At 37.9% G+C, this 27079-nt stretch overlaps 1 protein-coding gene across 1 annotated transcript; it reads right to left on the reverse strand.

Annotated features, from left to right (window-relative positions):
- Positions 1-12777: 12777 nt before the first annotated feature.
- On the reverse strand, positions 12778-27003 carry LOC124254259 (riboflavin transporter 2-like). The gene is given in 4 exon segments (XM_046688172.1): positions 12778-13353; positions 20865-21647; positions 21649-22154; positions 26803-27003. Coding segments are annotated over 3 exon segments (1464 nt in total). The 5' UTR covers positions 22132-22154; positions 26803-27003; the 3' UTR covers positions 12778-13155.
- Positions 27004-27079: the final 76 nt, after the last annotated feature.

Genomic DNA, 27079 nt, shown 5'->3' on the forward strand with positions numbered 1-27079 from the left:
TAGGGATTTATATATTTCTGTTAATGTTTTTTTCTGCATGTCAGTTTGACTACCAAATACAGGCTTATCATTTGACATGACAGTGGAGGTTAAGTGCATGAGCTGAGTCATGTCTGATAATACTATCATCGTAACAATCAGCAGTTTACCCATCACAAAACAACCATTGTGTGAATATGGTCAGAGCGCGAGCACCTGTTGATTAATAGTTACCATTGTTATCTGAAATGCCATCGAACGTATTCATTTGAAGGCTTACTAAAAAGGTCAGGGTCGGAGAGCTCTCATCTGTTTACACCATGGCTAATATTCATTGAAAAAAGCCCTGGCACCTAAAATATTTAAACAAACTTGTTTTGATAAGGTTATTTTAAACATACATGTATGTTCTACTTTTACAAATATAACAGTTTTAAATTTGAACATTGTTTTAGGATTGGTCATTTACGCCTGTGTGGAGGTGTAGGGTGGGAATGGCCTGGCGTTGGGTGGTAATACTTTGTTCTTTGGGGTGGGTGAAGAGGGACATAATGCCATTGTCTTTGGGGGTGGCGGAGAGAGTTGGGGTAGGTAAAAGTGGACTTGAAAAACTTGCATGTCATTATGTCTTTGAGGAGGGGGTTAGCTAAAAGTGGACGTGGAAAAGTTGCATGTCATTATGTCTTTGAGGAGTGGGGTAGGCAAATGTGGACGTGAAAAAGTTGCATGTCATTATGTCTTTGAGAGGAGGTAGGGGAAGAGGGACATGGTAAAAGGTTACACAAAATGGTGGTGTTGGGCAGCAAACTATGACACAGAAGATATATCTCTTCTCTGATGGTGGACAGGAGAGGTGTTGTTTCATAAAGGCAATGAACCAATCAGGTCACCTGAATTCCAAGATTCCAAGTCAGCCTCATACACACTGAAGCCACCCAATTCCCTCACCTGGAGTGTGCGAGTATGGTTTTATTCCAGCAATATCACACATCGTGCCCATGTGGGGAATCGAACCCGAGTCTTTAGCGTAACAAGCAAACACTTTAACCACTATTCTACCCATCCATTCCCCATCACCAGGAGGTCACCTGTGTACCAAGAGACCATGATACATTTTTGTGAATCTTAATGGGTTCACAACTCCGTGATTGTACTGCCTGAGAGTGAGTGAGTGAGAGTGTTTTTACGTGGCTTTTAGGAATATACCAGTAACATCATGGCGGGAGGCACCAGAAATGAGCTTCACACATTGTACCCATGTGGGGAATCAAACCCGGGTCTTCTGCATGACGAGTGAATGCTTTAACCACTAGGCTACCCAACCACCCCATACTGCAACCTCTTGAAATGAGCTAACAAGGAACCAGCTTTATGTGAAAATATTTATTACAACAGCACTGGAAATAGCATGTTCACAAAATCATCACATACCACACACCACATGTCACGAGTCTCAACAAGCCAATCTACACAGAAGATGATCATGGCCTAACTTCTTAGCACTCAAGGAAGAAAATAAATATATATCACTGAATAAAAGACTCAAAATGGACAAGATAAATAAACATTTGCTGACAACAGATGTATATCAAGAATGTAAACACATATTTACCACAGTGCAGAAAGGTGAGAAATATATATGCCAGAGACATCTCATCACAAAATATCCGTTGCATCCACTTATTACAGCAATGGAGATTAAAACAATTCAGTTTAATGCCACATCTACCTGCAAGCAAGGACCTACCTGTTTACCAGAAAGATAAACTAACACCACATTTCACATTTATTGGTTTACAATTAGACTTAAAAGCGACAAAAGCTCATAACTAAAATAAGTTTACACAGTTTAAATCATCTGAACTGTCTGACATCTACGTTTAAAAGATTATAAATTAATGGATACAATATGCAGTCATGACTGAAGTGAAAGTGACTATCAACATGACAAAAATGTTAAATACAAAATTCACTAGGACAGATAAATCAAGTAGTTTCCGCCATTAATCTTCAGAATGCATACTCATGCTTTGACACAAAAAAAATTAAATATAGATTAATTATCAGTCATGTGCCAGGTGCTGTCTGCTCTTTCTTTCACAAAGGACAGATAATCACCAAGGCCTCCTTTAGTCAATCTTAGCTTGGTGTGTTAAAGAGATCAAGACTTTTATAATTCAAAATATAACAAATATAAACCTTGTCAAACATGTAAAATATGACAAAGTTTATGTGAAATTGACCAACTCCAAACTACCATCAGACTGATGAAGGGAAATAACTCTTGGTAACATTTAGATATTCCTCACGTCAACATGATCAAAGAATGAGTGAGTTTAGTTTTACGCCGCACTCAGCAATATTCCAACTATATGGCGGTAGTCTGTAAATAATCGAGTCTGGACCAGACAATCCAGTGATCAACAGTAGGAGCATCGACCTGCGCAGTTGGGAACCGATGACATGTGTCAACCAAGCCAGCATGCCTGACCACCCGATCCCGTTAGTCGCCTCTTACGACAAGCATGGGTTACTGAAGATTCATTCCAACCCGGACCTTCACGGGTCGATCAAAGAATGGTTCTACAATCGGAAATAAGAGCTGAGATAAATACTTTACACAGAAGCAAGTAAAAGAATAAATTTCCTCTCATTGTGTAACAATCCAATCTCATAAATCATCAGCCATACTGAGTTCTGATTTCAATGACAGCAATCAACAATATCATTGGATACGGTAATCCTGTTCTTATAGGTAGGGGTGATCTAAACCAATTACATCATCACTCTGAGATCTCATACAGCCAAAAGCAAATTAACAAAACATATATCAGATCTTAAAAAGCAAAAATAACAGTGAAAATAATAACAATTAACTAGCACAATGCAATGAAAATCAACAAACAAGAAAGCCAGACATAACAAGAAATTAATTAATATAATATTATTTCAAACAGTTTCAAAAGTGAACAAAATTTATGCAAATGTTACAAATACAATTAATTAATAAAGGTTTTCTATTCTTAATTTTGTCGTCTACAGTCAAATTGGTGTTTTATTTTTAAAAATTCATGTTATATCATCTTTAAATGAAAGGCAAGAATATGTTATGACAACGGCATGAACAAATTACCTACATGCACTTAATTTTAAGACACAATACATACACACATTTTTTTTTTCATTATCTGACAAACTAAAACTGAAACTGGACAATCTATCTTAGATTTAGTATATTCAATATTTTTCATCCCATGTAAAGGTAAAGACTGATTCAAATACCTCTTGTTTCAGTATGCCTTTCTTCTGAGTCTATATTATTTATTTACTGAAACTGAATCTGAATTGTTGAGTAACAAATGCCACCCAATATTCCAGCTATATTGTGAGCAGTCAATATACAAGTAAGTCTTGACCAGATAAACATTTAATACATGATGTTATGAACCAGAGATGCCACCGAGTGAGTGAGTGAGTGAGTTTAGTTTTACACTGCTTTTAGCAATATTCCAACAATATCACAGTGGGGGACACCAGAAATGGGCTTCACACATTGTACCCATGTGTAGGTGTGACGAGCAACTGCTTTAACCACTAGGCTACTCCAAAGCCCCTGTCACAAAGATTTATCGGCTGGGTTTCTTAATAATTGATAAGTGTATGAAATAAGCCAGAAACCCAGCCAGACATCAGGGCTGGTAACTTCAAAATGGTACCAGCCCAAAATGGATTCAACCAGACCAGACACCAAGGTATTGTGAATTTACTCAGATGTATGGGACATCTAAAATGTCTACTAGACAATCGGGCTGGCTTGCTGTAAATTTTGACCGTCCGTCAGAAATCTAGCCCGTCTTGGGCGGTCGGTCGGGCCTTATTTCATACATTGTTGATAAATAATAAATATGGGTTGTCTAACAAGCTGAATGTCAAAGATATATTTAACAATACCACATCAAATGCCATTTCCCTCAAATTCTGCTGTTTTCCTGGTCACAGTGAAAGTATCAACCATTCACTTTTCATGAGTCCCCAACCAATTCACAACCAACACCTCATTACAAACGGGCAATATGTACATATCATCATCAGTCAGATCTCTACAGATATATAGTTGGGTCATTAGTCTTACACACAAAAATTCTGACGGGATTGACAGTAACCATGGTAATCAACAATCATTATTCATGGATAATTACTCACATTAAGAATATGTTTGGCATCAAACAAGTTACAAAATTCAAAACCGGGAAAGCTTTCCAATCAGCAAAAACAAAACTTGCTGATACCAACAGCAATTTGGCATATAAGTGCAGCATGTTTAAAACATCATACCGATTAGTCTTATGTATGTGTCACTTTTAGCTGGTTTCTCCCATGGAACTGTGTTAATCGTCACCTTTCCCCTACTAGTACCACGCAGTTGTGACAACTTTAATGACATCCCTCTTTCACTGTGTCATTTTTCTGGATTCCCTCTTAATCCCACTGCCCTCCCATCCCTCCCTCTGTAATACATCAACTGTCTTTTACAGCTTCCAGTAACCTTGGTAACAAAGAAACAGATAAATTTAACATTTGTTGCCATTTTCTTACTAGCAGACATCATTTATCAACAGTGATCAATACCTCAATAAAACATATTAATAGCCATTGATCATGGACATGAATACATATACGTCCTGATCTTCTCAAATTGAAATGTACAATTACCATGGTAACTGTTGTCTCGAAAATCATTATACAAAAGATATAAATAACATGATATTGCGCATTACAAAACCAATCAATACCAACAACTTACAATGTGGGAGTGCCAATGTACATAATTCTTAACATTTTCACTTACAACTTTCATAAGCATGATAAATACTCAAGCATAATATTTCATTTGTTCAAGATCATTTTTTTTCTATTTTTTTTTAAAATATGTTTTTCTAAATATACAGAATAGTTCATGATACAAATAAAACAATCTCTTCTTGGTTCACCAGAGGCGATGAGACATAGTTTTGACTTGAGTGTGAGTGAGTGAGTTTACTTTTACGCCACACTCAGCAATATTCCAGCTATGGCGGCAGTCTGTAAACACAATACATGAGAAAGCATGAATACTCAGGTGTGCATTATGCAGGTGTGACAACGAGGAGGTCATCAATGGACCCCGAGACCTGCACAATGGCAAAGGTTGACAGTGTGCATACTGACATACGGGAAGCCTGTGTTTAGTAAACATTCAGTTTGAACAGCATCAAAACGAGCACATCCAACTAAAAAATTGGGAGTTGGCTTTTTAAGTGTGAAATCTATCGTCAATTTGGCGATGTCTACTAACAACAAATCTCATTGGATAATTAGCCCGGTGTCAACCAATCATGTTTCACCTTATTTCAGCGCTTGAAACTACTCGTGTTGGAGTCAAAATTATGTTCTTGCTGTGTGGACATAATTTATATATATTAAAATATTGAATCGAAATAGTGATAATAATTATCGAAAATTAAAACTAAGGTGTCAGATTTGATTTTCAATGAATTGTTGTAGCCCTACAAATTAACACAATATTCTGCATGGATGCCTCTTCATCAAACAGACCCTTTCAAGACCATTATTGTCACATTAATCACATCTTCAACCCCCAACACCTCCTTCAAATACACACGTTTTCATATCCACACACACATGCACGCACGCACGCACGCACACACAGACACACACACACACACACACACACAAACACACACACACACACACACTATGACCATCCTATCTCTCTTTAAACGTGAGTATTAACGATATGTCTCCACATCAGGTAGAATATTACAATGTTTTATTTGCAAAAATCTATGTGTCGATTTTTCATGCCCATCCTCCCGATCAATATAGCTGTCATCAATTTTGGCAATCCTGTATTTCAATTTATCGTTTTTCTCATGCCCTGCCATCACCAATATGATCACTGATCTATTTCACCAGCTTCACATCCACTTGTCTGTGCTATACCGTACATTCAATACGGACACAAGCACATCTGTTCAACAAAGCATTGATGCATCAGTGTTTGCAACAGCTGGGAGAAGTGGTCCAACAAATATTTACATCACTTAACTCGTTAAATTTCATACAGGAAATTGTGAAGGCTTTACCTGCTCTATATTAATTAACAAACTAATTGCTCCTAATTAACTGACCAACTGCCCCTAATTAACCTGGTTTATTCACTGAATAATATACTGGGCATGGGGTCTTATTACAGTTATTATACAGGTGGATCCAATGGAAAATGAACAAAGGGAGACAACTCTATTAATATTCTTGTTTAACATTTTTTTTTCGATTGTTAAAAATGGATGAAGACTGACTGAGTTTTTGGTTTTACGCCGCTTTTAGCAATATTCCAGCAACATCACGATCGGGAAACACCAGAAATGGGCTTCACACATTGTACCTATGTAGGGATTCGAACCCGAGTCTTCGGCGTGACGAGCCAACGCTTTAACCACTAGGCTACCCCACCGCCCCAATGGATGAAGAGGATCTACAATACAGTGATGTACCACATTATCATATAATAAGACTACATGACTGCACAAAAAATATTAATTTGAACAGGGCAATAATGGAATATCAGACTGAAATATGAGTGATACATAATCTGAGTGATAACACCTGTCATTGCCGCACAGGGCACCCTGTCATTTCTTGACGTACCGGTTGCTGAACCCATGATCTGTTGTCACAGTACATTGCTATCACAATAACAACAAGGCCAAAGTATACTGGTCCTTGGGTCTGTCTCACTACAATGTCTCACCACAATTGTTTCAGGATGAACTAGAGAAGTTGTTATCCATAAAGTTTGTCTGAGTGAGTGAGTGAGTGAGTATGGTTTTACACAGCTTTTAGCAATATTCCAGCAATTATCACGGCTGGGGACACCAGAAATGGGTTTCACATACTAGTATTGTACCCATGTGGGGAATCGAACCCGGGTCTTTAGCGTGACAAGCCAACGCTTTAACCACTAGGCTACCCCACCGCCCCCAAAGTTTGTCTAGATTGTTTCAGGACAGTGATGCCATTCAGTAATTCTGCATTCTTGCACCATTCTTCAGCCATTTACATAAGTTTGTATTGTATGACTTGTTGATATATCAGATCCAACTACAATTAAAGGTAACACCAACTTATATATAACGACTATCCATTATTATTGCTTTGGTGTAATTTATGTACATTTGGCAAATGTATGGACACAACTTTTTGAAAATAGTATGTTCGATTGAATATATGTTTTGACAAACTTTTGTGAGGCTGATAAACCTATTTCTAGATTTAATCTGAGATTTTTAGACTAAAACAAAACATGATATCTATATTATTAGCTTTTAGGTGGTGTGATAATATATATGTATGGTACACATATTGAATCTGTCCTGTATTCTACAGTATTATAGATCATTTGAATAATCACACAGAAACAATAAAGCTTTCTCGAAGACCAGTATCTGTGCTTGACTACTTGTTGTGAATAGTTCAGAATCACATCACAGAAATAATCAGCAAGATTTAGTGAATTAATACAGGTCACCTGAAATTCAAATGATCTTGTGCATTTGATCACTTGTTCATACACTTGTCTATTTTCTGCATGATCACGATGACTTTGGAAAATGTGTAATGAATGTTATACCACTATCCTAACCACACAAACATGCCTGTGAATGTCCTCTGTCAAATGCACACATTAAGCTTTTGTCAACCTTAAAGGGGCCCTGACCTGATGGCGTCAACCCGGCAGTCTAACACTGCCACCGTGGTCTCATTAGCTGCCCTGAACGGAATTTTTGGGTGTGACATGAAACAATGTTTCTGAGCATTACTTATATTTATCCCTAACAAACCAAAGAATGCTTGCAAATTTCTCCAAATTGAACAGGCAGACAAAAGGAGAAGTTATCATCAAATATCCCTGTTGGTTCTAGTAAGATTTTAATAAAGTATCACAGCAGTGTAAGCATTTTCACATTTCTGATATGTAGAGTGAGTGAGTGAGTTTGGTTTTAAGCCACCTTTAGCAATATTCCAACAATATCACGGCGGGGGACACCAGAAATGGGCTTCGCACATTGTACCCATGTGGGGAATCGAACCCGGGTCTTCGGCGTGACGAGCGAACGCTTTAACCACTAGGCTACCCCACCGCCCCTGATACATAGAAGATAAGATGGCTGAGATTGATCTGGATCCCATGCCTGTGTTTTGTACCTTAATATGCAATCATGTCATGTAATAACGTCATGTCAATTGACCTATAATATTAAACATGCACATTTGATTTACTTGTCACCGTAATCTAACCTCTGTTTTGCCATTGCTAAAGTACATACAAAAATATTATGTAAATGTGTACCTACAATTATTTACAGAAAATGAGGGTAAGGATTATTTATCTTGGGGTAATTACTTAACATTATTAATTAAGGTCTGATGTGTCAAATGTATCACATTAAGTAATATGCACTTGGGAGCCAGAGAAGAATCATAAGGTGAGTTAAAAATACAACAATCAAACAATCAACCGATAATACTTTGATTATTACCTGTTATCTTGCACAGCCAGTTTATCAAAAGCTACTGTTTGTGAATGCAGAGTTTAATTTTTACCGCGCACTAAGGGGCAGTCTAGTGGTTAAAAGCGACCAGACAATTCGTTTTCAACAGCATGAAGACCCGGTTTGAATCCCCACATGGGTACAATGAGTGAAGCCCATTTCTGGTGTCCCCCGCCGTGATATTGCTGGAATATTGCTAAAAGCGGCGTAAAACCAAACTCAGTCAGTCAGTACTGTTTGTGCATGCTGGTAAAGTCTTTGAAAGGCATTTAGAAGTGATACACATAAAAGGTGAACATTTATGGATGTAATTGTATTTAATCTTTGTTGATCAATGTAAGGATTTGCTCTATTCTACCAAATGAACTTAATGGGGGTGGTTGCAGAGGTCACAAACCAGTCAAGTAATATGGGATATCATCTGGGTACACACAGAACCCCCCAAATGATACAACCATTCCCTTCAAGTTGCTCTAGATCAGAGCCCCTTTAATCAATCAGGCTATATCCTTTGGTTATAACAGTGCAGTGGGTGGAAAATACCATCACGTTTTAATTCTGAGTCAGCAACTATGGATAAGTGGTACCATAGCCTCCTTTGTTTCATAGGGAGAAATATCACAGTAACCATGTTTGCTGAACCAAGGCCCCCACCCACAAATAACTCTCAGTGCTGAAATGATCATAATCCCATACGATAACACTGAATTATGACAATCGAGTACTATGATGACTGACTGACTGACTGAGTTTGGTTTTACGTAGCTTTTAGCAATATTCCAGCAACATCACGGCAGGGGACACCAGAAATGGGCTTCACACATTGTACCCATGTGGGGATTCGAACCCGGGGCTTCGGAGTGACGAGCTAACGCTTTAACCACTAGGCTACCCCACCGGCCTAGTACTATGATGATAATAACCTGATACGATAACACTGAATTATGACAATTGTTGTACAAATATAACTTTGGGACCGTGATATAATGATATTCATATGTGAACTGAGCAAGTTTGAAGTACCTCACAACATGTACAAATCTACGTGATATAAAATCATGGTAACATCAGTGATACCCACTTGATATGTTTGTACATTTTACTGAGATGATTTTACTATTCCAGTGCAAAACGATTCCACAATCTTGTAAGTCACTACACATAGAAGAGAAATCTCATATGGCAAGTGTCTCACTTCCCCCTATCATGTGAGCAGTACAAAGTTCCAAGTCTCTGGTCTATACCTATATTTGTGAGGCTGTATTGTATATATTTGTTTCAGGGTTTGAATGGCAGTCTACTCTGTACCTGGCTGATCCTGGACAAATGCTGACTCATCAGCACATCTGTTGACATGATAAGCATTAGGGGTGACAGGATTTTACATGACACAGAAATGCAAGTCAAGTACATGTTGTATGTGCACATGTATCGAATAGTAAAAAGCATAGATAGCATAGACAGTAAAACATTTTAGTGACTTTTATTTAGTTTACCCCAAAACATAAAAAAATACTATAAAAAATATTGTACAAATTCCTGAAAATAAGGTTCTGAAATTAAAGTAATTATCAAATTGTTGCATTCCGTAGCCAACACCATTTAAATAATTTACAGAACTCTCACATGTTCAGTAAGGACCCTTGAAATTAAATAGGAGGGACCGGTAGTTTTGTATTCCATGGTCAAGTGTGGGGTGACATAAACAGTGTCAAGACTATATCACACCCTTTGTGTTACTAATTATGAACACATCTCAAATAGACCTTTGATTTTTTATGCCTTGTTTGCAAGTCTTTTGATCAAACATTTCAAGAAAGGTGGGCAAAAACGATTCCTCAAAAAATGTCAACAAACAAACACTATACCATTAATGGATATACGTACAGGTTAATATGTATTTTATTCATCATTCACAACATAAACGCTGTAATCGTGGCAAACATCCTAGCAGATGTACCGGTAACCTGTAACATCGTCCTGGCAGGGCACTGGCAAGCTAAAATATATTTCCGTGAAATTGTATCTCATAGATTAGACGACCCCCTTCTACAGACATCTTTTTGGGGTCCTCAAATTTTGGCTTATAGACGCTAATATACGGTAGGTAATAACACCAGAAATGGGCTTCACGCATTATACCCATGTGGGGAATCGAACCCGGGTCTTGGACGTGACGAGCAAAGGCTTCAACCACTAGGCTACCCCAACAGGAAGAGAGGTGAAAAGGGGTTTATGGTCTCAAGATTAGTGTATTTATATAGCATGAAAGCATGGATACATGCATGAGTTTGTGACTGCTTTGTAGTGGTTCAAACGGAAGGCAGACAGTGCTAGCCCACTGAGACAACATGTTGCAGTTTGACATAGATATGTGCTTGTTATCACAAATTAAGACAGAAATATATACCACACCATTTTCTTGCAAAGCAACCTCATTATGCATATATATCTTTGTTACATACTAGTAATGAAAATATTCTTGTTCAATTGTCTTTGTATATAAAGCATGCCTTAGCAAAAAGATCTTCTTATACAACGAATTGTATACCCTTATGTAAATATCCAAAATATTCCTTTATCACTGTAACTCTCATGTATATGGGCCGGAGGCCTGTCATACAATTACATCTTTTGACTTTGACTTGACATGAATCCCCACTCAGATACATTATTCTGACTCGCAGCGGACAGCTGACAAGACATTGCTGTCCCCTTAAACCTGAGCTCCAAGGTAACAACAAGTACCATATGTTAATGATTTGGGGACTGACAAGGACAAGGGAGAAAACCATCGACTTCTGCTCTCTAGGCAGACACTCTATCCACATGACCACAGAGGCAGTATGTTTTACTGGGCAGAACATTGACAGTGTAACATTATAGATGGTAATTTGACACGAGTTTCAGGAGATTCTGTCAGCATCCACAAACATGTGCAGTATGAGAACAGCATCTTGTCTGTCAATGTTTTCATTTCAAATGCCAAACCTGAAGTGGTTTCATTCTCCAAACAGAGAATTATATCATCTACAGTTCCTTGAATAAAACCTTCCTTTCTCCTGCCCACCAAGAATTTTTATCCAAACATGAAATAATTAATAAGATCATCTCATTTTTGTCTGTGCTGTGGAAATCTGTCTATCTGTCTATGTGCTTGGTCTATCTGTACCAATATATATAAAAAACGCATTTCCAAAGCAATACAAGTCGATCTTCAGCGGAAATGAATTTAAAGACTATAACTAAGCGTTCAAAATTCTTAGAACCGCCTCCGTGGTGTAGTGGTTAGAGCATCCGCTCAGAGAGCGGAAGGTCGCGGGTTCGATCCCCGACCGCGTCATACCAAAAGACGTTACAATATGGTACTTGTTGGTCCCTGCCTGGCGCTCGGCACTAATGGGTACAACAAGGACTGGTCGGCTCGGAGTCAGTACAATGTGTCTGAGTGGGGTATTCATGCTTCACTGCGGCATGGTATCTCAGTGGGCTAGCACTATAAAACCAGCTTCAGTCTGGACTAGTACAAGCAGCCGCACATACACATACACACGCATACACGTCGTCATATGAGCGAAATATTCTTAAGCATGACGATAAACCCAATTTCACCTCACCTCACCTAAAAAATTTTTAAAATATGTTACATAACATAAAAACATTTTAGTTTGTTACTTGTAAATAGATTTACTAATTATTTTAATTACTCCACTCTTGTTGGTTTAGGTTGGGGAAATGATATAGATATAAAATAATATGATTGTGAAATTGTGAAAGAGTTTGCTTTCAAATAAATTGCCCTATCATATTATTTCTAATATTTTCAAAATATTTCTTGTGTCAGGTCTTGTAGTCAGGCTTTGTATGCACAATAAACAATAAATTAGGTCTTTAATGTCTACTGCGAAAGAGACGTCATCTGGAAAATCGCTGTTTACCCTGTGAAGTGAAGCTGAGCTGTTGACATAGCAAACATGGTAAGCTAAGCTCAGTGTCTTCACTGCCATATTAAGTATAGCACTCAACAAAAGAAAATATATTAACATCAAGAACAACTAATAACACATGACACTCTTTGCTCCCAGGGACCGACCATTTTATCTTCATGAATGAGGCTTGAGACATTGACAACATCTCAAATGATTGTGAAACAAACCTTTGTAGGCATGCTTTGAAGATTGAATCTGTTTTGATTTTTTTAATAAATAATCACTTGAAGGGCTAATTGTTTGTTCTGAAATGTAAAGCTCATTGTCATTTCTGTAACTACTGGAATTGTTCTGAAAAACAACCCATCTAAATCTAAAAGGGATTTACTGGAATGTGTAATGCTAAAATACATGTGCAAAATTGAAAAAAAGACACTGATTATAACACCTATATAACTTCATTGAAAATATGTAGTGTATATTAATTAGTACATATATGACCTAACCTTAGAAAAAAGAACATGAAGTCCCATTCCTTGCATTATAAAATGGATGGCCCCCCCAAAAGACTGCCTGCACATGATATGATGAATTTGTTACTATAGTGATATGTCCCCAAAACAGGTCCCTGGCTAACGACAGGGCGAGCCTTGTTTGAATATTTTGAACACGTTGACAAGGAGGAACATGGATAGAGCCCCAACAGCTGACCCGACCTGCGTCATCGCTCCACACCACAGCAGCACACGTTTCCCCTCAACACGCAGAAGTGATGCAATGCTCACCTTGGTGTAGGTCAACACGAAAGTGACAAGAAACCATGCTGCAACCTAGAAACAAATAAATCATCATGTTATACACAGATACCAACAAGAAAAACATCCGGCAGGAAAAAATGCAGCCAGTTTTATCAAGTATTGAATTACTATCATTTAAACCACTGTGATGACGTAAAGCTACTGTTTTTGCACTTAATTCTCAGCCAGGAATTCAATAGCCATATCCAAAATAGTTTTCATGAAGCAAAACTGATGGAACTCAAGGTTATTATGCAAAATTATGGAGAAGTTTTTATACCATGTTTAAAGTTGGAAAAATCACAAGAATGATTATATTCCAGATGTATAATCAGCACATCCTGCTTGAGTCTTCCAGAATCCATTGATTTTCATGATTTCTCCATGGTTGATGGTTTGTTTATTGTTTAAATGCCGCACTCAGCAATATTCCAGCTATATGGCAGTGGTCTGTAAATAATCGAATCTGGACCAGACAATCCAGTGATCAACCGAGTCAGCGAGCCTGACCACCCAATTCTGTTCGCTGTCACTTATGACAAGTATGGGTTGCTGAAGACCAATTCTAACCAGGATCTTCATGGGTGATTTCTCCTTGGAGTTAAAAAATAATATGTGTATTTATACCACGCTGGATTCCATACAAAAATGTATGCTCAAAGCGCTACATATAAAGGTGATTGAGTGATACAAGACATAAAAACATTTGTACAAATAGTTGAAACTTTTGGGGATATGTTTGTTAGTCAGTGTAGTATTTTCTAAAGAGAAGTGTTTTTAAGGCACATTTGAAGGAATCAAGGGATGTTGTTTGTCTGAGTTAGAGTGGCAGCTGGTTCCATAGTGTTGGAGCTCCATAACTAAAGGAGAGGAAACCAAAGGCTTTTAGTTTACGTCTTGGGATGACCAATAGATGTTGATTAGCTGATCGTAAGGCTCTCGATGGAACATGTTTGGTCACCAACTCATTGAGGTAGTCGGGAGCAGTTTCATGATAGCACTGGTGGGCTAGACTCAGGATGTTTTACTCCACTCTGGCTCTTATGGGCAGCCAGTGTAAGGCTCGTAAAACTGGGGAGATATTTTCTCTCTTGGACACTTTTTTGACAATGCGAGCTGCTGAGTTTTGTACTCTTTGTAGTTTTGAGATGAGTTTCTCTGGCAATCCGTAGTAGGTGCTGTTGCAATAATCTAACTTCCATGCACTAGGGATCTAACAAGTGCATGAGCAGCTGGCATTGTTAAGGAACTTCTGATGTTGCTGACATTTCTTAGCTGGAAATAGCAAGATTTGCAGACGTTGTCAATGTGTGACGTTAATGTAAGGTCCAAATCCAGGTGAAGCCCAAGGTCTTAACACTGTTGGAGGATGGTATGATGGAGTTGCATATTGGGATTGCAGTTTCTGTGACTCGAGATCGATCGATATTGAGAGCTACCAAGAAGCAATGCTTCAGTTTTGTCTGCATTCAATTTCAGCATATGTGAAATCATCCAGTTCTTTATATCCACGGAACAGTTAGAAACCCTACTAAAGAGTCCACTAGAGGCATCCAGCTTGCAAGAATCAAACAGCTGGGTGTCATCGGCATACATATGATGACTAACTGTGTGCCCTCGAATGACATCTCCAAGATTTCTCGTATAAAGAGTAAACAATACCGGTCCGAGAACCAATCCTTGAGGAACTCCACAACACAACTGTGTTTTCTCCGATGACTTGTCTTTGACAATTACAGATTGCAAGCGTTCAGACAAACATGACTTGAACCAGGATAAGGCCATACCACTTACTCCAAAAACTGTCTCCAGTTGTTGAATTAATACAGAATGATCTATAGTATCGAACGCCGCGGACAAGTCCAGGAGTATGAGAACGGCAATATTCCCATTGTCCACTGAACACAGCAAATCATTAACAACAGAAATCAATGCTGTCTCTGTACTGTGCTTTTGCCGATAAGCAGACTGAAACTTTTCATAAAGTTTACACTCTGTAAGATGTGAGTCTTAGCTTCACTGCCCTTTCAAGCAGTTTAGACAGAAAGGGTAAGTTCGAAACTCGGCGATAGTATTTGAGGATGTTTTCATTACAACCAGGTTTCTTTATCAAGGGTTTTATAACAGCTTCCTTCATGATTGAAGGAACCTTTCCGGAAGTCAAGCTCAGGTTTATCATTTTTTTTATTGTTGGTACCAGGTACTCCAAACCAGTCACATAATACTGCAAAGCTGTCCATCTGACAGTGACACTGTTCTTCTACATCATAGGCCATACACTGTATATGGAGGATATTATATGAGTGTCCACGTCATACTATGCTTATGTCACGAGTGCCAAATGTTGGTATTTCCTGAGTGAGAGCGAGGGATATACCGATATTTAGGCACAAGTGTCGTAAACATAGTATGACATGGGCACGAATATAATGTTCTTTCTATTACCGAAGTTGTCAAATTGAGGAAAATGAACCCAAATCTACTTTCAAACACAGGCTGTCTACCCGCTGTCACTGAATGTAGAATGCAACGTCATAGAAGAAACGTGACGTCATAGCATTGTTCATGACGTCACATCTCCATGACAAAGGCATTGTATGAAAAATATGAACCCCGATATTTTCGCCCTCGTAGGTAATAGTGATAATAGTGATATGACACACAGGCGTTACAGAATGTGGAGCCTTAACATTAGATCACCTTTCAGAGATAGAAATGAAATTGTTTTAAGGGTGCATTATGTGTGCCTTTGTGAAAATAAGTGCACCCTTACCTTTAGATGACCAAATTAAACTTAAAACATCACAATTATGTAATTTAAATTCATTGTTTAATAAATCTGTAAAAAACATGTAGACCTATAAATCTGAGAGCTGAAATTCCTGAACACTATCAAGAATGCAAGAATTGTTTAGCTTCATTTGTCCTCAAGGTAACCCACAAGGTATGTTATCATCTAAAATGGGATTTCCTGTTATGTGGTTGGCATTCAAATGGCCACACCCATGTTATGCTGTGAGACTAAGAGTTCCATCACGAAACAGTTTGATGGGGTGTAAAAATAGGTTTTGAATAATTTGAGTTGGTCAAAACTACTGCATTGTTAACTAAATGAATCAATGTGAGTTTTATTTGTATAATTTTAGTCGTGCTGCCACGGCACACTGAAAATATTTCATCTGTGCCATTTCAATATTTACTGTGTCAATGGCATGCAAATTATGCACTATTTCAATCCCTGCCTTTATTGAAATCCTGTAATCATTAATTTAACACATTCATGCATTTCAATGATGAGATGAGGCATTTGGTGACCTTGACATGCTGAATCAAGTACACACTGCCTTTTAGAAAGTGGTCAGAAGTAATATGTTGGAATTAAACTTTTCCAGTAAAGTACAGATTCCAGTACTTTTTGGGGTAGAGCTCCATGCAGGATTCGAACCCACACCCTCAGTGCCTTACTCTGAATATGTGGATTTGAATCCTGGATGAGACATAATCTAGAATGGTAGAAGAATCTGCACTTTTACTGAAAGTCTAATTCCAAATATAACACGCTTTGCTTATTTGGGTCACAGACTGTCCATCATCAAATAATGACATTTGTGGATTGAGTCGTTGTGATAAACACTGGGATATAAAACAATCACGTTACATCTTCTTCGCTCATCGTATATACAACAACCATATGTGAACTGGCCGCTAACTTAATGTCAATCAACATACAGTGGAAACCTGATAAGTAAAATTTCAAGGGACTCGCCAAAATTGTTTACTTACCAGGTATTTTACTTATCCAAACTTATAAAAACCTGCAAATGACAACCATATGCATGTATTGTCAGTGTAGGAAAGATGTAGAAAATCTAGCCTGTCCACAGGACTGGCAGGTCAAATTTTTTACCAGTCCTGCCAAAATCTAGCCTGTCCTCCAAATATAAATAAAACACCTTCGGCAGTAAATATTCAAAAAGGTTATAATCATTATATATATGTCATTGGTTTGCTAAAATTGACCCGACATGAGGACGGACTAGATACTTTTTTAACCCGTCCTCCACAAAATTCACCCGTCTCGGACGTTGGGACGGGCTATCTTTCCTACACTGGTATTGTATATGTATGCATATGTAACAATGAACAGTGTCAACTGCTTGACGCCAGCGAGCTGTAAGTAGGATGTTTGTTTGACTGGGGACTGACACGACTGCCCCTCATGTCGGATTATGTGGTGATCGCTAATTTAGTTATCCGGTCTCTTTTGATAAGTAATTTACTTCCAGGGACCGTGAGAAGACGTTTAATTAAGCGGTATTGTTTACTTATACGAGTTTAGTTAACCGGACTCTAATAGTGATAATTAATGAAGAAAGTTGCCGGGACCAAAGAAAAGTGTTTACTTATCAGGTCTGTTTAGTTAAGCGGTCTTTACTTAGGCGGTTTCCACTGTACTTAGCTTTTAACATCACAAGAAACCAGCTGTTACTGATGTCACCTGGCCAAAGCCCAATTACAGCAATTTGTAATTAAGTCACCAGTTACCATGGTTACCACTAGAATGTATGGTAAATAATGTTAACTATGATAAGTTGAACATCGGAACACTATCATTTTTCAGACGAATAAAAATGCTGTGATAAATCACCCTGTTATGTAACTCCAGTTTAATGCTATACAAAAATCATTCTTAAATGTGGACATTGATGGGCATTATGTTGCCTTAGAAATGGGCTGTTTGATTGGGTTATATTAGTCTGTGAATGATGTGGTCAATTTATTTTCCTTAAAGGTCACATGCAACCAAAAAATCAAACATAATTAAAACACAATTATCACTTATTCATGACATATAATATACATTGCTGGTTATGAAAAAACATCAAAACAAAATTATAAGCGTACAATCGCAAATCAAAAGTGCAATATTGTGTACTTCGCTTTACTTCCCAAGAAACGAAGCAGCCGGGATGCCGAACCCAGTCAGAGCGGGTGGGTGTGCACTCAAGTGTAACGGCTGGTTCATTTGCAGATGCCCTCACGGGTCATTGTGTTAGTGTATATAGAGATGTTGGGTTTTGTAAATACATGCTCATTTTTTGTGTATAACACTTTGCAATCAACAGACATCATAACATGTCATGTGTTCAAGTATCACACCTGCCTGTCTGTGTCATTACATAATGTGACAGAGACCGAACTCGGGCCATTAATCAATGCATTTTGTTTATGGCGTATAGCCTGATTGGTGTTAAGTTCAAATTGCATGTGGTCAGTGATAGCAGCTGTGTATTGAATATTGTCATTAGCGGACAGGCAGGCAGACACACAGGTGTCAATAAAACAAGACATTGAGTTTAGTCTGTGACAACGACATATCTATATCACAGTTGGAAATTCTGTCAACGCTAAATAATGGCATTGCTTTTAAGCATCGAACTGAGAAAGTGACTCGGTAAGAAGAACGGTGGTGAAATAGACAAATGAAATTATATAAACAGTTAATTTACTGTCATAACATATAAAAGCTCGCCTGAGATATCAACAAAACATTAGAAAAATAGCTCACACCAAAGCCTTCACCCGACAACCGCTTCCAAGCTGCGCGAACCTACTTCACTGCGCACGTGCTATAAGCGCAGCCCAGCTGTTGAAAACCGTTTTCCCCAGAAAAGTCGGGGGAAAATTAGTGAAACGTTTGAACTCCGGTTTCGCGCGTGTTTTTTCATCGCGTTATTTTTCAACTTTATAAGTTGAATTTGCATTTTTGACGATTTGTTTTGGTAAGTCCATACCGAAAGGTATCAGAATCTGCAAAGTTGTGTTTTACGTTGCATGTGACCTTTAACTTCATCTAACTAGTCCACAGCCTATTTTGGTCCTGAGGTTTGTGTAGTATCACGATAACCATGGTAATTTGTAGCAATACACAAGTGGTCCTTACAAACTTTCCCCAGTATCAGAAAAAATAATGAGTGGTTTAGTCTCATCCTGATGTGAGTGACAGACTGACACTTAGTGCAAGTTATCTTATTTGAAAATATCAATCCAAAATTAAAATCCAGTAATTAAAATTGACAATATTTTAAATATTTAGTGCTGTCTTTTTTTACAAGAGGACTTATCCTGAACGTGACCACAGGTCTTTTCAAATGGTTGACATGTTGTGCTGAACAGGCGTTGGTCTGTTTAGCTTCCTGTACTCGAGAATGGAGATGGCTGAGGTAGTCATGTTTTATATTTTGATTGCCTCTCTAGGCCAGACTATGCACACATACATGTAATAGCTGTTGATAGTTAAATTAAACAAAAATATACTACAGAAGTCAATGGGAACATATTTGGTTTTGTGTAACGTGTAAGATACAGCTTGTGAATTCAATGACCATAGATATGGTGTTGACAAACCAAGAACATAATCAGTGAGTGAGTGAGTTTGGTTTTACGCCTCTTTTAGCAATATTCCAGCAATATCATGGTGGGGGACACCAGAAATGGGCTTCACACATTGTATCCATGTGGGGAATCGAACCCTGGTCAAGCGAACACTTTAACCACAAGGCTACCCCACTGCCCCAGAGCATAATCAGGGATTCAAATAGCATAATACGTGTCTGGAATGCCCAAGCGACGCTCTCATTCCCAACAATATTATTGCACTGCCACTGACACACATGACAGACAGACAGACAGACAGACAGAGTTTGTTTCCAGCAAAAGGCCGTAGGCCCAAAATACATTCAATAGGAAATTCCAGTGTAGCCAGGGGTACAATGATCATTCAAGTGTGTTTATAATAATCCTTTTAACATAAAATAGATACAAGGCAACAGATTTTACAGTGTCTACATTTGTTTCTTGAAAAGATTTGCTAAAGAATATAATACAGTATAAGGCTTTTTAACACATTTTGTAATAAACCTCTCTCTTAGTTGTGAATAGGATTCACAAATGAACAGTACATGGAATTTATCTTCAATATAGGTAAGACCTTTAGATTTACATGATGTACAAAATATTAGATTATAATCAGTGTTGTTATAACGCCCTGTTTCTACAGCTATTTTAAAATTACTACACCTCAATTGTGCAATAACATCTTTTAAATGTATAGAAAGGTTAAACGATAAATAACATTCAACATTTAAAGCTGATTTAAAATACTGATAATAGTTGCATTTGGAGGAATTACTCAGGGAAGAGTACCAGGACTGTTTTAAATTATCTGATAATCTTTGTTTAAACAAGCTTATAAACATCTTTACATCACCAACATCTTGGATCAAGCAAACATATCCAAAACCAAAATTAAAAAGAAGACTTTTAACTTTTGATGCCCATGTTGTTCTACCACTATCATCTAATGACTTAAGCATAAGGTAGCTTTGAAAGGGAAATCTGTCATGAAGAAGTTGTAACAAACTACACCAATCTTTGATTACACGGGTCATATAATTAAACTGCAGGGGCAATCTGCCACATTCACCCAGGGCCATGGAATTACAAGATGACAAAGATACATGGAAAATATAATATCTACTTACCACAAGAATATTTCCAAATAGATGTCCAACAAGCAGCGGGTCAGGGCTCATCGCAGCAAGACCGATGCAGTACCCAGCAAAGCCAGTCCCCAGCAGAGTCAGTACCATGATAGCAATGTTAGAGGACATGGGAAGGAAGAAGGCAAAAAGGCAAGACAGGGGATTGGCAATGCTACTTAGTGTGACGGACAGGTGGTACACAGTATTGCCAAATGGTAAGGCGGAGTATGACTGTATAGATGGCAACACCCCATTTGCAAGTCCATTCACCCATGCTGTGATAAATAGGAAGGAGAAGAAGTTTGTCTTTGTCATGCATGTCTGGTGACGGGTGGCCTCCAGCGATATGTCTTTCTCTATAGCAATTTCTGCCCGTTTCTTCGCCGTAAGTAATTGTGTCCTGGAATTAATGTTGTCAGCTGCGTCAAGGAAGTTGTCAGCTACAGGATTAGCTGTAGAACCACTGAGTTCATAGCTGGACGTGAGGTCTGTCTGAGCTGTGATTTCAGTTGACTCATCAGCTTCATCCTTCGTCGTCTTGAGCTGCTCTAGCTTTGCAAACTCACAGTAATGCAACATGGTAAAGGCAGCTCCACAAGCAACCAACATTCCAAACAGCAGGAAGAAGAATACTTCGATCGAAAATTTTGGCGTTTGATACTGGGTAATGATTTCAAATGAAGTTTCGTTTATGGATGTTCCATTGATGGTGACATTTTGGTACACTGTTTGATTCACACATGATGTCTGCCCGGCACCTTGACCAAGTGCTACAAGGCCCGGGCAGGAGGCCACTAAATCCTTCCCCAATGAAGAAAGCAGGGATATATTCTGGCTTGAAATGAGCCATGTACGGCAGGAACACTACTGAAGATGTACAGTCCACAATGGCAAGGAAGAAGTTGAGGATGAGGAGAGCGGTACTGTGCATGGCCCCTGCGATATAGGACGTCGTGTCCCACAAGAATGCCAACAGCAAGCATGAAATCCCTCCTATACCGATAATTAAATAAATAACAGGGACTTCGTTCAGTTTGCGTGTCCATTTTAACTTTGCCAACGTGTAGGTGAGCGGTCCTATATTGGCCAGCTGGACTATAATGACCATATAGGAAGGAAGATCCCATCCTTCCGGCAGTTTCTGGACAAGGATCGGAAGTTCCACCCACAGGCCGTTTATGTCAATCCATGAGGCCATTCCAAACAGAATCACTAATATATACACGCACACATTCACATTGTTGTAGATGCAGCAGATCTGGGCCATGGTGACAAGCTAGCAGATGTTTCCTGAAATGAAAAAAAGAATAAGAATAATGAAGATGGTGATGACAACAGGCACATTCCACAAAGCAATTTGAGTTCTAAGACTGCCAACTTACGTGTTAAAGTATGGACGTTAAGATAATCTTTGTGCTGCTGTTGCTTTGTGAAACAGAACCATAAATTCCAACCAGTGACGATGTCACAGTGCTGGGAACGCTCTTCTGACAGGGCACTAGTGTTGGGAATTGGTTGAAATCTCACAACTGATGATTGGTTCATTACCAACCAGCAATCATCGACAAAAATTGGTTAGCATCATTTTTCAAATTTTCCTATCCAGGTTGTTATTGCAGATAAGGATAACATGGTTCTCTGTTGTTTTTTGTTTTATTCAGAAACTGCAGAAATTGCATTTGCAAACTTCACATCCAATGTAAAATGATGCAACTTGCTACCTTAAAGTGATGACTAATAGAAACTCAAGAAATATTCAGTAAGTGAAGTGAGTTTTCTAAGAATTAAACATGTTTTCAGACCCTGACAACTTCTAAGATATGTTCCATTGTCAAGTGTTTATTCTTATTTATTATTATTGTCAGCATACCAAAAACTTCTGGTCTCAGCTTTTTTGAAAGACAAAATACCAGGTTTTGTCGTAACTAAGTCCACAATCATTATTGGTTCCCAATACTCAGATTATCTTATAAATCATAACATTCCTGTATTTCGGAAATTCAAGAAATCTCTCCAAGAGATAATGAAAATAGAAAGATATATTGTAACAAAGAACAATAAAGAATATAAATTTGAGCAAAAATGGAGACCACTGATGCTTCAATAGTTCCAGTCTCAGTATATCTTTTGGTATAAACATGTGAAAATGTATTTGACATTTAGATTTTTTACATTTAAATGTATCTAGATTGAACCAATATGGTGTATATAAAGACTATGTTAATATATGTATACTCTTGAACTGAATGAAAATATTTAAAAAAAGTGATTTCAAACACTACAACAGTAGTTCCAAAATCGTTTGTGTTCGATTATGAGAAAAAGATTGCTTGGTGTTTGGCCACGACCAATCAAACATCGGAACACAACAGTAGCAGGTAAGTTCATAAGCATGTATTCATGATAATACTTGTGAGAGTGAGTGAGGGTTTTATGCTGAGCAATAACAAATGTGCAATTTTGATTGTTGAGTGACTCGTAACATCAGTGTCTTCAGGACCACTGACTTGGCTGACTCTTGTAATCAACATCCAGAGGTACAATCGTATTTATCACGGCAAATATTTATGTGAAAACTTAATCCTGTTAACACTATTACAAGCGGCTTTTAATTTTAAATGCTCAATAAATTTGTATTCATGATACACACAAAATGTCAAATCTTGACTGGTGGATATAGATGAACTGACGTATATTGAGAGGTTCTATTTCAACACATGAACTGCTTGCAGTCTTTTTTAGTTTCTTATATTACAGATCAAAATATAAATATCAAACCGTAAGCCAACGTTTAAACTTTATTATATTTTACAATTAATGGAAAATGCAAAAATACTCGAACATCAGTGAGGTGGTCAATTTATTTGGTTACTCAAAGGAAAAATTGGGATACCCAAATGAAATGACTTGCTAGTACATAACTCAATAACTCAAAAAGTTATCTGTAGCTCTGAACATCATATGTAGATCAAAGCTCATAATGTCAATCACCTCTTTGTGTGGTCAACCTTGATTATTTACAGACGACATACAGCTGAAATATTGCAGAGTGTAGTGTTAAAAGAAGAAACAAACAAACAAACAAGACCAAAATATTACTATACCCAGGCTTTCCTGCTGGCACGGTAGTGACCAAATAAATATCGGCATTTACAGTCTGTTTGGCTCCAAAGCGGACTGATGAATTGCAGTCGAACTCGAAAACTAATAAACAAATATTACTCAATGAAATGCTGATCATAATCTAAACATCAAACCAACTCTGTGAGGTTTTTGCAGAATTTATGTCCTAAAAAGAAAAAAGTTGTTTAACAAACTATCATTAAAATATTGACACAGTTCACTGTTTGTTACGAGGGAGGAGTGCAAAGAGAGGAACAGTCAGGTGTGCGAGAAAGGATGGATACGGACGCAATCGATTGGTGGGTAACTTTTTCAAAGTCATCATCAGAGAGATCCAACTCTGATTCTGAACTGGGAACTAGTCAAATGGGCCGAAGGACAAAAGGGCCGAGAAGTGCCAAGTCAAATGGGCCGATGGAAAAGTCAAAAGGGCCGAGGTGAAAGTCAATGGGCCGAGGTGAAAGTCAAAAGGGCCTTATTCCTAGTCATATGGGCCGAACAGAAAAAAAGTTTAGAAAGGTTGTACATTATTTATTGACACATATACCATTGAAACATAATATCATCATAACATTAATAAAATGGTAATGGCATGGTAATAGCCAAGCAAGTACCTAAGTTTTCATGTAATGGCAATACATATAGTTCATAATTTACTTAATTAACACAAGTTCACATAATTAACAAAAACTAATATAATGGTAATTTACACAAGTTCATAATTTACACAAGTTCATTCGTTCATAATTTACACAAGTTCATTCATTGGCCTGATATCCGGCAATGGATGCAGTAAAGACGAGCTTTACATTTTTCAATGTATGGTTATTTCTGCCGCATTTAGTGCAAGGTTGGTTTTCTGTACAAGTTTTTGGAGTATGGTCATATTGGAGACACTTCGCAAATGGTATATTTGTTGGCAGAACAGTGCTGTTGGCAGAAATAATTTTAGTTTGTGTTTTGTTGTTATTAGGTGTTTGGACGAGAGAATCTAGTTGTGTTATGGTAGGGTCTAGTTGTATAACCCCTTTTATTTGTTGAGTCCAGTTAGGTGTTACAACTTTAACTGGAATATTGATTTTGTTTATTGCTTGGTTCATAAGCTTTTTGTGTGAACTGGATGAGATGTCCATGTCAATTGAAGTGAGTTCATTAGTTAAGACACTGAGTCGAGATACTTTACAATAAAAACGTTAAGACTCCCATGTTTTAATTAGATTTGGATTAAAAACTTACAACAAAACAAAACAAACATCCCATGTTTTAATTAGATTTTGGATTAAAAACTTACAACAACAAAAACATTTGAGTCTCCAACAACTAAACACTATTTACACTATTTTACTATGTAATTTATTATACATTTATATTATGGAATTTTCTGCCCATTTTCCGTGAGTTTTGTGCCCTTTTAACTTTTAGCCTCGGATTGAAAAAAATTAAGATAAGACTACTCCTGCTCACCATTTCGATATGCACCTTATAATCCAGGCATCCCATTTCAAGCATTAATCCGACATTTTCGAACCTATTCACTGCGCAAGTGTCGGCTATGAGTGCAGCGCAGCACAGCTAAAATTGAAACCACTTTTCACCCCACTTCAAGCTGGGGTGATTTTTGTGAATCGCTTGAACCCCCGATTTTGTGAATCGCTTGAACTCCGATTTTCCGTGTGTGTGTGTGTGTGTGTTCATTGCTTTATTTTTCAACTTTATAAGTTGAATTTGCATTTTTGATAATTTGTTACTGTAAGTCCATACCGAAAGGTATCAGAATTTGCAAAGTTGTGTTCTGCATTGCATGTAAAAAAACATTTGAGTCTCATGTTCAAATTCCATGTAAAATAACAATAACAACAACTAAACACTATTTACACTATTTTACTATGTAATTTATTACATATTTTTTTCGGCACTTTTTTCGGCCTTGACTTTTCATTTTCGCCCTTTTGATTTTGTTTTGACTTTTTTTTCCCGGCCTTTTTGTCCTTCGGCCCTTTTGACTACAACCCATTCTGAACAACTGCTGTCAGAGTGTGTCTTTAATGGAACTGGCAAACTATTTTTCTCAAGCCATGCCAACATCTCCCCCTTCCTGCTGTTTGAGACTTGGGCTATTGTATCAGGTTCTTTCATTATCTTTCTTTTTCCCCCCTCCTGTCCTGTTAATGCCTCCATCTACCAAAAAGTCCATCGTCCATCTTTTTTTTGTAAAACAATAGATCATGATCCCAGTTTCAAGACACACATCGGTTTGAACATGACCATCCCAACCTGTGTAACAACATGCTACTCTACTACACAATGATGCAACTGTTGACAGCAGCAGGTGTCACTAGTTCAGACTCCAGTCGCTGCTCTGGTGGCTGTTGCCAGTCTGTCGTCTGGGTATTTCAGTTAGTGGATGACATTGGAACGCGGTGTCCATGTAATTTGGGAAATCATTCAAATATTATCATCAAACTATAGCCACCTCTGTTTGTGGCGTTATCCATAGTTAGACAGAGGAGTCAAGTGTTCCAATGACTTGTTCGCCATGCTAACAGTACTCAGGAGCGCTTGACGTCCATGCATGCTTAGTTCTCTCATGAAAGTGCAATACATATTGTTTTGAAAAAAACAATATGGATGAGAAAGTCAATTAATTTATGAATAAAATAACAATTACATAATACAATCAGTCCAATGAGATATTGTTTCTGAAGCATGGTTAAACATTATCAGTATTATAGTCTAATATTCAGTATTCTCTATGCGTTTCGATTCTTTTTTCGAAATTCAATAATTCTGCCACTAAAGGTGTGTTAAAAATTACCTTCCGTCAGTGTTCAGCACTGTAGATGGCTCTGGCTATGGTATATATACTGTTAGTTAGTGGGTCCAGTGTATTTCCGGGAGTATGACTTGACCTCAAATATCCTCGAGGAAACCGTAGCGTATTTCCTAACCCACTCACGTTGTCAGTGGGAATGATGCCTGAGCCAAACGTGAACGCAATCTGAACTACCACCTGGCTATTTGTGGTCTACTATACTGTAGATTGTAGTTACGTAAACTATCGGAGATACCCGAGATACTCCGAATGGTATGCC

Source organism: Haliotis rubra, unplaced genomic scaffold (genome assembly GCF_003918875.1).
Source record: "Haliotis rubra isolate DU_JTF1 unplaced genomic scaffold, ASM391887v1 Scf57, whole genome shotgun sequence".
Taxonomy (NCBI): Eukaryota; Metazoa; Mollusca; class Gastropoda; order Lepetellida; family Haliotidae; genus Haliotis; species Haliotis rubra.